Source organism: Vulpes lagopus, chromosome 15 (assembly GCF_018345385.1).
Source record: "Vulpes lagopus strain Blue_001 chromosome 15, ASM1834538v1, whole genome shotgun sequence".
Lineage (NCBI taxonomy): Eukaryota > Metazoa > Chordata > Mammalia > Carnivora > Canidae > Vulpes > Vulpes lagopus.
Window position 1 is genome coordinate 20,603,306 of NC_054838.1, and position 15,938 is coordinate 20,619,243.

A 15,938-nucleotide genomic window follows, 5' to 3' on the forward strand; every position below is an offset into this window, starting at 1 on the left:
CAGCACATCCACTAAATTCAGTCAGTTTATCTTGTCAATATCTAATGCTTAAGACATGGACCCAAACAGTGTATATGTAACATAGTCAACATAAAAGACCATATCTAGTGATTAATCTACAAGAAAGACAAATTTGCCATTATTAGGAACAAAATCCTGCTGGTCAGTTACTCTTTGAACCATTTTTTTTTCCTGCTTACAGAGCAATTTTGTAACTGATGTACCATGAAATTCCAACAGATGTTATGTCATTCCTAAATGTTACCAACCTAACTCCAGCTTCATTCATCTTAAATGGCATCCCTGGGCTGGAAGAAGTACATTTGTGGATCTCCTTGCCCTTGTGCACCATGTACAGCATTGCCATCACAGGGAACTTTGGCCTTATGTACCTCATTTACTCTGAAGAGACCTTGCACAGACCTATGTACATCTTCCTAGCTCTTCTTTCCTTCACAGATGTGCTCATGTGCACCAGCACTCTGCCCAACACACTCTGCATATTGTGGTTCAACCTCAAGGAGATTGATTTTAAGGCCTGCTTGGCCCAAATGTTCTTTGTGCACACTTTTACAGGGATGGAATCTGGGGTGCTCATGCTCATGGCTCTGGACCGCTATGTGGCCATCTGCTACCCCCTGCGCTATGCTACTATCCTCACTAATTCAGTCATTGCCAAGGCTGGACTCCTCACTTTTCTTAGAGGTGTAATGCTTGTTATCCCTTTCACTTACCTTACCAAGCGCCTGCCATACTGCAGGGGCAATGTCATACCGCACACCTACTGTGACCACATGTCTGTGGCCAAGGTATCCTGTGGCAATGTTAGGATCAATGCCATTAATGGTTGCCCTTCTGATTGGGGGCTTTGATATCTTGTGCATCACAATCTCCTACACAATGATCCTTCGAGCAGTTGTGAGTCTCTCATCAGCAGATGCTCAGCAGAAGGCCTTCAGCACATGTACTGCCCACATCTGTGCCATTGTCATCACCTATGTTCCAGCCTTCTTCACCTTCTTTACCCACCGGTTTGGGGGACACACCATTCCTCCACACATACACATTATTATGGCTAATCTCTATCTGCTCATGCCTCCCACAATGAACCCTATTGTGTATGGGGTGAAAACCAAGCAGATACGAGAAAGTGTCATTAGATTCTTGCTTAAGGGAAAGGACAATTCTCATAGCATTTAAGTAGAATCTTTTGAGAAGTTTGATTCTCTTAGCCAGGCTGAAATCACCAAGTCTATAAGGAATTCTCCAAATGAAAACAGATATCTGGCCACAGGAAATACTTCCATGGAACTTTAGTTCTTTTACTTCCTTTAAAGGGTACCACTATGCCCATTAGGCAGACTTTCTCTCCTGAAATTCTGTGTTCTTAAAAGACTCTTACTCATTGGAGACAATTGTTGGACCACTAGGACTGGAGTTCTGAACTTTTTAAAAAATTTAAATCCCTGGCAAAACAGGAGCTGTGTTCATCAATGTCTGTGGTAATTTATTTATTTCAACATTCTTCTGCCGAAACCATTTGGAGTTCATTCTTCTTTCCCAAGTTCTTTTCTCCTACTTTCTTTCACAAGTTTATCAACTGTATATATAGCAGTGTATATATATGTCCACCAGAAAACTTCTAAAAGATGTAAGTTGCAGCATATTCATAATACCCAGAATGTATTTCCATCAACATCCAAACTGAATAAATAAGTAATAGTAGCCTATTCAAATAAAATGTTGACTGAAAAAGACCAAGTAATATGCATCGTGTGATTTCATTTAGATAAAGTTCACAAGGTTGCAAAACTAATTTTGGTGTTAGAAATGAAGCTGATGACTGGGTGTTTTTCTGTATGTTGGTAAATTAAACACCAATAAAAGTTAATTAAAAAAAAAAAAAAGAAATGAAGCTGATGTTTAACTTTGAGAATGAAAGCCTGAGGAATGATTGAATAGAGTATGAGGAGTGTTTCTGAAGTGTGCCACCAATGATTTATTTCTTGACCTGAACAGTAATTACAAAGTTTGTCCACCTGATGATATTTCATGAAGCTATACTTTTATGATGTGTGCCCTTTTTGGCATGCATATTATAGTTCAACAAAATATTTATTTACAATATGTCTTGAGGGGATCCCTGGGTGGCTCAGTGGTTTAGCACCTGTCTTCGGCATGATTCTGGGGTCCCGGAATCGAGTCCCACATTGGGCTCCCTGCGAGGAGCCTGCTTCTCCCTCTGCCTGTGTCTCTGCCTATCTCTCTGTCTCTCTTATGAATAAATAAATAAAATCTTTATAAAAACCAAAATATGTCTTGAGAACATTTCCTGATCTCTCTAAACTTGAAGCATTTTCTTCCTCAACTATTGTGCTGTCTATCCATAGCTTATGAAGTATATCTACTTTATTTTCTTTCCAGAGTATATGAAATTTAGTATAAATAACATGTATATTTGTACAAATTGTGATCAAACAACACAGAAAAGATAATCATAAAAAACTAAAAAACCTCCATCTTGAAAATATCTTCTAGTTTCTTTCCAGAGATAGCCTCTTCTATTTTATTTTATTTTATTTTATTTTATTTTATTTTATTATTTTATTTTAATTTATTATTTTATTTTATTTTTTAATAATAAATTTATATTGTATTGTTGTTCAACTTGCCAACATACAGAATAACACCCAGTGCTCATCTCATCAAGTGCCCCCCTCAGTGTCCATCACCCATTCACCCCCACCCCCCGCCCTCCTCCCCTTCCACCACCCCTAGTTCATTTCCCAGAGGTAGGAGTCTTCATGTTCTGTCTCCCTTTCTGATATTTCCTACCCATTTCTTCTCCCTTCCCTTCTATTCCCTTTCACTATTATTTATATTCCCTAAATGAATGAGACCATATAATGTTTGTCCTTCGATTGACTTCACTCAGCATAATAGCCTCTTAAAAATATTGTGTGTGTGTATGTGTATGGCTTTTTTTCTTTTTGATGATTTCTTCTTTTCCTGCAAGTTATAGTTGAACTTTAATTTGACTACAAACTACCCTGTTATAGACAATAAGGACTGTAACTCAATTACAGTATCTGTCACTTGTGTATGATTTATATACATTTCTCTGTGTGTGTGTGATTTATGTACGTGTGTGTGCATATGGTGTGTAAATGTATATACATAAATGTGTACATATTTATATATATTCAAATGTATGTGTCTGTAGTTTCTTTCCCTACTACTTCCAACCTCATTGTTAATCAGATATATTTTTAATTTCCTGTCCTTAAGATCATTACCACTAATGACATAAATATTGATATGAATATTGCGTATGAATATGTACTACTTTACAACCAGATCAGGATTACATTCCCTTCTATATTTGTCCAATGTCACCAATCTTATCTTTACAAAAGACTATTTCCAGCATCAATATTTTTCAGATGTCTGATAATGTATTTCACCCATAAAACAATTAAAGGATTTGGGAAAGGGGATAAGCAGACAATTAGAAAATGTCTTTTAGGGATCCCTGGGTGGCGCAGCGGTTTGGCGCCGGCCTTTGGCCCAGGGCGCGATCCTGGAGACCCGGGATCGAATCCCACATCGGGCTCCCGGTGCATGGAGCCTGCTTCTCCCTCTGCCTGTATCTCTGCCTCTCTCTCTCTCTCTGTGACTATAATACATAAATAAAAATTAATAAAAAAAGAAAATGTCTTTTATAATAGAAAAGAATGAACAATGGCAAAAGTGTGTAAACCAAAGAAAATAGAGCTGCAAAGTCTCACATAAAGAGAAAAAAAATACAAGGCAATATCAAATATGAAAGAAAAACAAGAAATATAGAAGTTCTGTCCAGGAGGGTAAAAGTTTGACTTCCAAGATTTACATTAAAAGTGGTAACTGTTATCCCCGGGACACAAGGCTGGTTCAACACTCGTAAAACCATCAATGTGATTCATCATATCAGCAAGAGAAAAACCAAGAACCATATGATACTCTCATTAGATGCAGAGAAAGCATTTGACAAAATACAGCATCCATCCCTGATCAAAACCCTTCAGAGTGTTGGGATAGAGGAAACTTTCCTCGACATCTTAAAAGCCATTTACGAAAAGCCCACAGCAAATATCATTCTCAATGGGGAAGCACTGGGAGCCTTTCCCCTAAGATCAGGAACAAGACAGGGATGTCCACTCTCACCACTGCTGTTCAACATAGTTCTGGAAGTCCTCGCCTCAGCAATCAGACAACAAAAAGACATTAAAGGCATTCAAATTGGCAAAGAAGAAGTCAAACTCTCCCTCTTCGCCAATGACATGATAACTCTACATAGAAAACCCAAAAGCCTCCACCCCAAGATTGCTAGAACTCATACAGCAATTTGGTAGCGTGGCAGGATACAAAATCAATGCCCAGAAATCAATGGCATTTCTATACACTAACAATGAGACTGAAGAAAGAGAAATTAAGGAGTCAATCCCATTTACAATTGCACCCAAAAGCATAAGATACCTAGGAATAAACCTAACCAAAGAGGTAAAAGATCTATACCCTAAAAACTATAGAACACTTCTGAAAGAAATTGAGGAAGACACAAAGAGATGGAAAAATATTCCATGCTCATGGATTGGCAGAATTAATATTGTAAAAATGTCAATGTTACCCAGGGCAATTTACACGTTTAATGCAATCCCTATCAAAATACCATGGACTTTCTTCAGAGAGTTAGAGCAAATTATTTTAAGATTTGTGTGGAATCAGAAAACACCCCGAATAGCCAGGGGAATTTTAAAAAAGAAAACCATACCTGGGGGCATCACAATGCCAGATTTCAGGTTGTACTACAAAGCTGTGGTCATCAAGACAGTGTGGTACTGGCACAAAAACAGACACATAGATCAATGGAACAGAATAGAGAACTCAGAAGTGGACCCTGAAATGTACGGTCATCTAATATTCGATAAAGGAGGAAAGACTATCCATTGGAAGAAAGACAGTCTCTTCAATAAATGGTGCTGGGAAAATTGGACATCCACATGCAGAAGAATGAAACTGGACCACTCTCTTTCACCATACACAAAGATAAACTCAAAATGGATGAGAGATCTAAATGTGAGACAAGATTCCATCAAAATCCTAGAGGAGAACACAGGCAACACCCTTTTTGAACTTGGCCACAGTAACTTCTTGCAAGATACATCCACGAAGGCAAAAGAAACAAAAGCAAAAATGAACTATTGGGACTTCATCAAGATAAGAAGCTTTTGCACAGCAAAGGATACAGTCAACAAAACTAAAAGACAACCTACAGAATGGGAGAAGATATTTGCAAATGACATATCAGATAAAGGGCTAGTTTCCAAAATCTATAAAGAACTTATTAAACTCAACCCCAAAGAAACAAACAATCCAATCATGAAATGGGCAAAAGACATGAAGAGAAATCTCACAGAGGAAGACATGGACATGGCCAACAAGCACATGAGAAAATGCTCTGCATCACTTGCCATCAGGGAAATACAAATCAAAACCACAATGAGATACCACCTCACACCAGTGAGAATGGGGAAAATTAACAAGGCAGGAAACAACAAATGTTGGAGAGGATGCGGAGAAAAGGGAACCCTCTTACACTATTGGTGGGAATGTGAACTGGTGCAGCCACTCTGGAAAACTGTGTGGAGGTTCCTCAAAGAGTTAAAAATAGACCTGCCCTACGACCCAGCAATTGCACTGTTGGGGATTTACCCCAAAGATTCAGATGCAATGAAACGTCGGGACACCTGCACCCCGATGTTTCTATCAGCAATGGCCACAATAGCCAAACTGTGGAAGGAGCCTCGGTGTCCATCGAAAGATGAATGGATAAAGAAGATGTGGTTTATGTATACAATGGGATATTACTCAGCAATTAGAAACGACAAATACCCACCATTTGCTTCAACGTGGATGGAACTGGAGGGTATTATGCTGAGTGAAATAAGTCAATCGGAGAAGGACAAACAGTGCATGTTCTCATTCATTTGGGGAATATGAATAATAGTGAAAGGGAATATAAAGGAAGGGAAAAGAAATGTTGGGAAATATCAGGAAGGGAGACAGAACATAAAGACTCCTAACTCGGGGAAACGAACTAGGGGTGGTGGAAGGGGAGGAGGGCGGGTGTTGGAGGGGAATGGGTGACGGGCACTGAGGTGGACACTTGACGGGATGAGCACTGGGTGTTTTTCTGTATGTTGGTAAATTAAACACCAATAAAAGTTAATTAAAAAAAAAAAAGATAAGAAGCTTTTGCACAGCAAAGGATACAGTCAACAAAACTAAAAGACAACCTACAGAATGGGAGAAGATATTTGCAAATGACATATCAGATAAAGGGCTAGTTTCCAAAATCTATAAAGAACTTATTAAACTCAACACCAAAGAAACAAACAATCCAATCATGAAATGGGCAAAAGACATGAAGAGAAATCTCACAGAGGAAGACATAGACATGGCCAACATGCACATGAGAAAATGCTCTGCATCACTTGCCATCAGGGAAATACAAATCAAAACCGCAATGAGATACCACCTCACACCAGTGAGAATGGGGAAAATTAACAAGGCAGGAAACCACAAATGTTGGAGAGGATGCGGAGAAAAGGGAACCCTCTTACACTGTTGGTGGGAATGTGAACTGGTGCAGCCACTCTGGAAAACTGTGTGGAGGTTCCTCAAAGAGTTAAAAATAGACCTGCCCTACGACCCAGCAATTGCACTGTTGGGGATTTACCCCAAAGATTCAGATGCAATGAAACGTCGGGACACCTGCACCCCGATGTTTCTATCAGCAATGGCCACAATAGCCAAACTGTGGAAGGAGCCTCGGTGTCCATCGAAAGATGAATGGATAAAGATGTGGTCTATGTATACAATGGAATGTTCCTCAGCAATTAGAAACGACAAATACCCACCATTTGCTTCAACGTGGATGGAACTGGAGGGTATTATGCTGAGTGAAATAAGTCAATCGGAGAAGGACAAGCAGTGTATGTTCTCATTCATTTGGGGAATATAAATAATAGTGAAAGGGAATATAAAGGAAGGGAGAAGAAATGTTGGGAAATATCAGGAAGGGAGACAGAACATAAAGACTCCTAACTCGGGGAAACGAACTAGGGGTGGTGGAAGGGGAGGAGGGCGGGTGTTGGAGGGGAATGGGTGAGGGGCACTGAGGTGGACACTTGACGGGATGAGCACTGGGTGTTTTTCTGTATGTTGGTAAATTGAACACCAATAAAAATTAATTAAAAAATAAATAAATAAATAAATAAATAAATAAATAAATAATAGTGAAAGGGAATATAAGGGAAGGGAGAAGAAATGTGTGGGAAATATCAGGAAGGGAGACAGAACATAAAGACTCCTAACTCTGGGAAACGAACTAGGGGTGGTGGAAGGGGAGGAGGGCGGGGGGTGGGGGGAAATGGGTGACGGGCACTGAGGGGGACACTTGACGGGATGAGCACTGGGTGTTTTTCTGTATGTTGGTAAATTGAACACCAATAAAAATTAATTTATTAAAAAAAAAGACAAAGTTTAAATCTAGATGAAAAGAGAATCATGTAAAGACACTTATAAAATTTTTTTAGAAATCATTTTAGGGATCCCTGGGTGTCTCAGCGGTTTGGTGCCTGCATTTGGCCCAGGACGCGATCCTGGAATCCCGGAATCGAGTCCCGCGTCGGGCTCGCGGCATGGAGCCTGCTTCTCCCTCCTCCTGTGTCTCTGCCTCTCTCTCTCTCTCTCTCTCTCTCTCTCTCTCTCTATGTCTATCATAAATAAATCTTTAAAAAAAGAAGAAATCATTTTAGACATATATCTCAGTTGCTATGTCAATGAAGATAAGAATTTTTATTTCACGTAAAAATCTATAATTCAACTTATTAATGCCAGAAGAATAGGTCAATTCTCAATATAGAAAGACCTGCTCTTCCCCAGCTTGTTGCAAATGAATGAACCCAAACCTTTAACACTAGCTCAAACAAAATGAATAATATTAATTTAAAATAAACTTGCTTGATGAGAATAAAATATGTTTTATTTTACACTTGGATTAGACAGATGAACTGTATCATATCAGACATACATTATTTTTAAGCTTCAGAAGTTGATTTTACTGAGCAGCATTTTAAATTATTCTCTTATCCTGTATTAAGGGTTCCAGAGTAACAAACATTTTTGTTTTAGTATTCACTACCCTGAGATTTCTAGCAAGCTAAAACATACTATACTGTTAATAGCAACTCATGGTCTGGATACACTTGATGATAAGCCTTACCCTCTGTAGTCTATCTCTCTGGCTGAAGTTGAACCCAATTCTACATCTCCATATGTTAGACAGAATCTGGAGATAGAAATGAAACTTCTCCAAGTGGCTACATGAGGCTTAGTGTGTCTCTTAGACATAGTCCTGCAACTCCCAAAGTTCTTCCACATTACTAATATCTTCTGTAGAAGCTCCAAATTTAACACATCACAAGCTAGGTATTATGCTAATTGTGATATAAATTGTAAGTCAGTGACTGTTAAATTTAAAGTGAAGAAAAAGTACTTATTCAATCAAAAGTATTGATTTATAACTTGCACTATATTTCTGACATTAAACCAAATGCTACTGATAGAGAGATGAATAAGTCATTAATCTTTTCATGGGATATTTGGTCTAGAGATCCAGACAGATGTACAATTGGTACATATGCTATGATATGAACTGCTGTATTGTGAAAATTAAGAAGGTTCTTTGATAATGCAAATGGAAGATCTTTTGACTGTGTCTAGGGCAAGACTGTACCTATCACTTAACCAGTTGATTAACAAAAAATATGAACTAATTAACAACACATTACACTAACAGATTACCCTGAATTCCTACAGTGTTGATACTTTCAATACATTTCCAAGTCTAGATTTGTGATATTAACAAAGAATTGACTGAAGGAAATCCAGTCCCTGCATTTATTTATACAATTTAACACTTATAAATTAGATGACTTAGAGAGTCCCCCAAGTAAGATGGGACTGAATAGCAGAATGGCTTTAAATGGATGAAGCCTCCTTGAAAAAACGAGTGGTCTGGAATAACAGAATAAAAGGATTAAAAATGACTAAAAAATTATCTCAAACGTGACCATAGTCTTTTAGTTTTGATCATTGATAATTTTTTTAAGGATAATGTAGGGTAGCCTGGGTGGCTCAGCGGTTTAGCGCCTCCTTCAGCCAGGGCATGATCCTGGAGACCCCGGATCGAGTCCCACATCAGACTAACCTGCATGGAGCCTGCTTCTCCCTCTGCCTGTGTCTCTGCCTCTTCTCTCTCTCTCTCTCTCTCTCTCTCTTTCTGTGTATGTCTCTCATGAATAAAAAATGAAATGTTTCTTTTTTTAAAAAAGGATAATGTAACCATGCATCAGCAAAATGAAAAGCAATCCGGATACTTTTTAAATTCATAATGTTAGCTATACATTTTACAAGCAGTGAAATTATGAGAGTGTATCACATCCCAATATAGATTGCCTGAAATGTTTTGTTCACCTTGCTTCTTCAGTGCTCACTGTCCTAGTAACATCCCACCTCATTCTGAAACCTGCCCTTTCATTCCTGCCCAATTTATCAACATGTAACCTATGGGAGTTATCTTACAAATATACAAACTCCAAAGTCGTTTAATAATTCAGTGGTTAGATGCCCTGAGTTCAAAATATGAAAATTTTAATGTACTCTAACTATATATAATGTACTCTAACTATATATATGTAATATGTAATTGTTAAAGTTTTACCAAGTTATAAAGACCATTGTTTATGTTGATATTCATGTAAAGTTTTTTCCTAGGCATTCAGATTGCAATATTTTAATAGTCTTAACAGTGTACTATTCTCATGATTTTAATTCTTGCTATTTTGCATCCAAGGGCATTATTTAGTTTCTAACTAAGTGATACATGAAGGATATGGATCTTGGATAATGGTTGGTTATTTCAGAAAGGATTTCCCCAAATAAACATGATCAATGGGAATCCTTCCATGGGGATTTATAATGGGAAAAAAATATTCCAATGGATACTGAAATATCTTGAACTAATGAATATGATTAATTTGGACAATTAGTATTTCTTCCTTATGAACTGAGATCTGGATAAAGACATTCTTAAACAAGAAATAAGAGAGTGAAATATGATAGAAAAAAGATAATGTGAAGCAAAAAGCTCTGAGGAAGTTCAGGTAGTATATTTCACTTGCCTTTCCCTTAGATCCCTTGAGACAATAAGCATCATAATGGTCCTCTTTTGCAATAAGATTTTTTCTTGAAACCCAAAGATTTCATATATAAAAAGATTTCATATATTTCTTGAAACCCAAAGATATTTCATACCTGTTGGAATTATTTAAAATTTCACTTGTTGCCACCAATTTGATTTATTAACTGAAAATATGCCACCGTGCTCTTTTTTTATAGTATTTCTGCCATGCATAATGATTGGAAAATATAAGGATAAATATATGAGTAAACTACCTAAGTGAGCCCCTTCTCCATGTTAGTTGCCCTTGATATTCAGCTTAAGAGCCTTATAGAAGCCTTGCCTGAGCTCCTTGTTTTTGAATGCATACACTATGGGATTGAGGGCAGGAGGAATAACATTGTGTAGTACATTAAGCAGAACTGGGATGAGGGGAAGAGTTATTGTTGCACTCTGGGTAATAGAAATGACAACAATGACAGTGTAAAAGAATAAAATTAGGATGAGATGGGAAGTACAGGTACTTAGGGCTTTGGATGCAGCTTCTGCTGAGTTCAGCTTCAGCACTGAGTGGAGTATCAGAGCATATGATAAAAAAATCAAACCCAGGTCACTCGCCATCAGTGTCCAGGCCAGAAATAGCTGGTAGATGCTGTTGATGGTCCTGTCATCACAGGATAAGCTAGTGACTCCAAGATTAGAGCATAGGCAATGCTCAATTTGGTTCTTGGAACAGTAGTGCCTCTGAGCAGCCAACACTGGCACTGGGATGGTAGCCAGACTGTTTCTGAGTGCCTATGAACACAGTTGCCTTGACGACAAAAGAATCAGTAACTATTGATGGATAACGTAGTGGTTGGCAAATGGCTACATATCTGTCTATAGCCATGCAGACAAAGATACCTGACTCCATGAGTACAAAACAATGTATGACATACATCTGAGCAAAGCACTCAGGGAGACTGATGGCCTTTGCACTGAACCATAAGATGGCCAAAATCTTGGGCATGATGGTGGTAGCCAGTCCCATGTCTACCACAGCTAGGATCCCCAAGAAATAGTACATAGGCTGGTGCAGTGTGGCCTCTTGTTTGATGATGATCAGGATAAGGATGTTGGCAGTGAGAGTTAAGAGGTAAAGTAGTGCCAGGGGCAGGGAGAGCCAGTGCTGCCAGGTGTGAATGCCTGGGAATCCCAACAGAATGAACTCAGAGACTTGGGACTTCGAGATGTTGGAATGTCTAAGATCCTGGAGCATCCTTCACTAAGAGAAAAAAAGTATTTGAAGTTACTATTCTTAATAATCTCTCTGACATTATTTGGTTAATGATATTGAAGTGTAAGATTCTTCATCTTCATTTTTCTTATTCTGCTACAGACATTTATTAGACATTTCTAGTGGCAGGAATCATGATGTTCCATAAGACAGGTCATATTATTTCTACCTTGTCATAATTGAGAAAGAGAACATTGGAGTTATTAGAAACTTGGTCATTACTTTCCATCTTGTACAAGTCATGGAGGGAACAAGATGAAAGCAATCTGATACTATAGCATGGTCTCTTAAGCTTGGTTTTGATAAAGAGTTGTATTTTTTTTTTTTAGCAACTAAAGGTATAGATTCAGAGTAGAGATTATTACGCAGGGAAATATTTTTATAACAGATTAGATGAAAGAATATAAGAATATCCCTTTTGTAAAAATTCAAGTATTCAAGAATTTGTGAAATACTCATGAATGTTAGATAATTGTCATTAAAACATATGACATAATTTAGTACATCCATTTTTAAATTGGAGAACTGATGTCCAAAAATGCTATTGGACTGTCTAATGTCAACTTACTCTAAAAGATAGAAATATACCTAGAAACTTTCAGTATTTCTGAGTCCAGTTGATTCTGGTTTTGTGTAACATTCTTCCACTAGGACTTACTTTGCTTCATAAAGCAGTTCAGCTGGTCACACAGTAATGAATAAAACAGATATGAAAAAAAAATCAAGTTTAAGATAAATGATTTGACAGAAGTGTTGTTATAATCAAATTACACTATAACCAAGACATTTTCATCATTTATTAATATTTTAATAAAAAGCTGAAAGAAGATTTTCATTATCTGTTTCTACTAAATATCTTCTATTTGTTTTCAATATTTCAAATATTAAGGGCATAATATAAACACACAATAATTAATGTTGATAAAGACTAGTGGATATACTAATTTTAAACTATGTAATGACATTCATATACTTAAAGAAAGATAAATTGAGAAGTTACATATTTGTATTCCACTATTGCTTTCATAGCTTCTAAGGTTCAAACATTTTTTTTTAATATCTTGCTTTGTTTTTTAACTTTAGTTTTGGAACTATTTCTCAAATGTCATTCAATGTTTGACTATTAATTTACACTTAATGAATAGGCTTTAGAAGGCTAACTTGAAATTCCAGGTGATGAGTGAGTATCATCAATTGGTATCATTTACTTTGGGAGCTTCAATAGGGACCTCTGCTTCAGTGCAGATATTCTTAGTTCAGTGTTATATGTATTTTCTCAGGGACTCTCCATTTGTTCAGAAAATTATCCACCAACCTGTTTCCTGCAGGAATATATGGCTGGTTGTTAGCGTTCTTGGAGTTGAAGAACACTGGAATTTCTCACCTTTATTATGAATATTGGAATTGACCTTCTCATTTTTTATAATGCTTCATTCTCAGCCTTTATCACATCATATATATGCATTTATAGCACGGTATTTGTGCCACAGATCCAAGATAGTCGGAGGCAACGAAATGAAGAAAGACTGGTGTCTCACCGAATTTTAATATAGGGGACAGGGGGACTGAGAATCCGACTCGGACTCAGACCAGACTCGGGTTTGGACCCCGAGGTTTTGCCTCCTCCAGTTTTTATTAAGAGAGCTAACAGATAGGCCTAGGAATGATTAACTTGGGAAGCAGAGAAGAACATGTTTACTTCAAAAGGTAAAATAGGCTATTGACTCAAAGAGGGGGAGCAGAGGAGCTGCATCTGGAGAACAATGTGGTCTAGACTCAGTGTGCTGACTCAGAACCTCTCATATCTCCAGGGTCCCTAGAACTAAGAGATTCAGTTCTCAGATAGGCTCTGCAGCTGGTTCTCCACATATCTGTTAAAGTTCCTTCCAAAAATAAGCTTCTAGTCATCATTAGAAAATAGTTAATATTGTTAAAGATAGTGAATGGATCAGATTTACCAAGTTGTTCTTTTTTTTCTTTTTAGTTTGCCATGGGCAAGTTTATTACATGATTAAAGTTCAAATAAAAAAATAATAACAATATCTAGGAAGCTAGAGCCAGAGTCTGAGAGTGCTGTTTCCCTGTTCCCTGCCTTCCTAGCCAAGTCTAACTCTATTAACTTAATTGATTCGATCAAATTCCTCATCAAGACTCACTTCTGTGCCCCAGACATTAGTTTTACTACCTATATCTTTATTCTCACAAAGAATGAAAGAGAGATGTCTGGGTAGCTCAGCAGTTGAGCATCTGCTTGGCTCAGGGTGTGATCCCCATCAAGGGATCCAGTCCTGTATATGGTTCCATGAGAGGAGCCTGCTTCTCCCACTGTGTATGTGTCTGCCTCTCTTTCTGTGTCTCATGAATAAATAAATAAAGTCTTAAAAACAAAGAATGAAAGATTAGATACTTCAGAAAGCAACACTTTTGGAAATAGCAATGCAACACAAGGCAAACTAATTAATAAGAAAGTTCCTTGAAGATCATTTTGGTGTCATCACAGACTCATGCAGGAGTAGATAGAAACTTGCAACTAAACTAACTTTTGGAAATCAGGAATCTTTCAAAAGGGAAGCAAAACTCTTGAACATGAAGCATGATTAGGATTGTTCCAGATCAGTGATTCGTTCCATTGATGTTTGGTCTTTCTTAGATCACTCTAGTAATATTAGCTTTGTGATTTGGCAACCCTATATTGTGTGTCCTTCCACCACCAAATCCAGCTTCAATTATTATCTTCTTCAGAAGGACTCAACTCGCTCTCAGAAAGGACAGAGAACCATTCCTTAAATCTTCTTAGTATGACATAATTGGAAAAGTGGCCAACTTTATGGGTAAGGAATACGATTTCTGATGGACCAATCTCTTTTCTGTATTCTAATATCATGGTATAGTAAAAACCTACTGATGTTCTTGAATCAGCCACAGTTTAACCAAACCCTTGATATTTGGACATATTGTATTGATACTTGTATTTGCAGTGTCTAGCAAGTTTTCATGCACATATTAGATATCAACAGATGTTTTTGAGTGAGTAAACAAGTTAATATAAAAATGAATCAAATTTTCTAACAGACTTCAAGAATTATTATGCTGTTGTCTAAATATTATTTTTTGCAAAACATAAAAGGAACCACAAGAAGAAATAGAACTATGATGTCTACTTCATGCAACAGAAACTTAAAATCATAAAAAAAATCTTTCATAAAATAGATAAAACAAAGAAAATCCCAAAAAAGCAAAGAAAAATAATGCAGAGAAAAAAATACATTTTGGATTAGACAAAAAGGTCAATTAAATAAATCATGCTATTAATTGGTCATATTACATAATGATTTTTATATACACATATGACTTACATATTTAAAAATATGCATATAGGGATCCCTCGGTGGTGCAGCGGTTTGGCACCTGCCTTTGGCCAAGGGCGCGATCCTGGGGACCTGGGATCGAGTCCCACATCAGGCTCCCGGTGCGTGGAGCCTGCTTCTTCCCCCGCCTGTGTCTCTGCCTCTCTGTCTCTCTCTGTGACTATCATAAATAAATAAAAATTAAAAAAAAATAAAAATAAATAAAAATATGCATATAAAACAATAAGTTATGCACATTTTCAGGAAACAAAATACGTACTAACATATCAAAGACATAAACAAATTTGGAAGGAAGTATCAATGTCAGACAAAATAGAAAATAAAAACATAAATTTTGGATAAAAATCGCCTTTGAGAAACAGTAGATCACATGGTTGTAGTGTACAATTAAAGTTAATCATACCAGATTATGTCATCATCAGGTTTAACACATTTTTCCACAAGCAAAATAACAGAAAGGACTGAAATTATCTTTTTCATTTTATTAGCACATGCAGAAATTTTTTTAAAAAGGAATTTGCACATGGATGCAAAAATTCTCAACAAGATACTAGCCAATACGATCCAACAATACATTAAGAAAATTATTCACCATGACCAAGTAGGATTTATCCCTGGGACACAAGGCTGGTTCAACACTCGTAAAACCATCAATGTGATTCATCATATCAGCAAGAGAAAAACCAAGAACCATATGATCCTCTCATTAGATGCAGAGAAAGCATTTGACAAAATACAGCATCCATTCCTGATCAAAACCCTTCAGAGTGTTGGGATAGAGGGAACTTTCCTCGACATCTTAAAAGCCATTTACGAAAAGCCCACAGCAAATATCATTCTCAATGGGGAAGCACTGGGAGCCTTTCCCCTAAGATCAGGAACAAGACAGGGATGTCCACTCTCACCACTGCTGTTCAACATAGTTCTGGAAGTCCTCGCCTCAGCAATCAGACAACAAAAAGACATTAAAGGCATTCAAATTGGCAAAGAAGAAGTCAAACTCTCCCTC

The 15,938-nt window shown here is 37.3% G+C and overlaps 1 protein-coding gene and 1 pseudogene across 1 annotated transcript; one reads left to right on the forward strand and one right to left on the reverse strand.

Moving 5' to 3' along the window:
- The first annotated feature begins 245 nt into the window (after positions 1-245).
- LOC121476481 (olfactory receptor 52N1-like) lies at positions 246-1,200 on the forward strand. Its single transcript, XM_041730534.1, is given in 2 exon segments — positions 246-838; positions 840-1,200. Coding segments are annotated over 2 exon segments (954 nt in total).
- Positions 1,201-10,582: 9,382 nt separating this feature from the next.
- Positions 10,583-11,543, reverse strand: LOC121476106 (annotated as a pseudogene).
- Between the last annotated feature and the right edge of the window lie 4,395 nt (positions 11,544-15,938).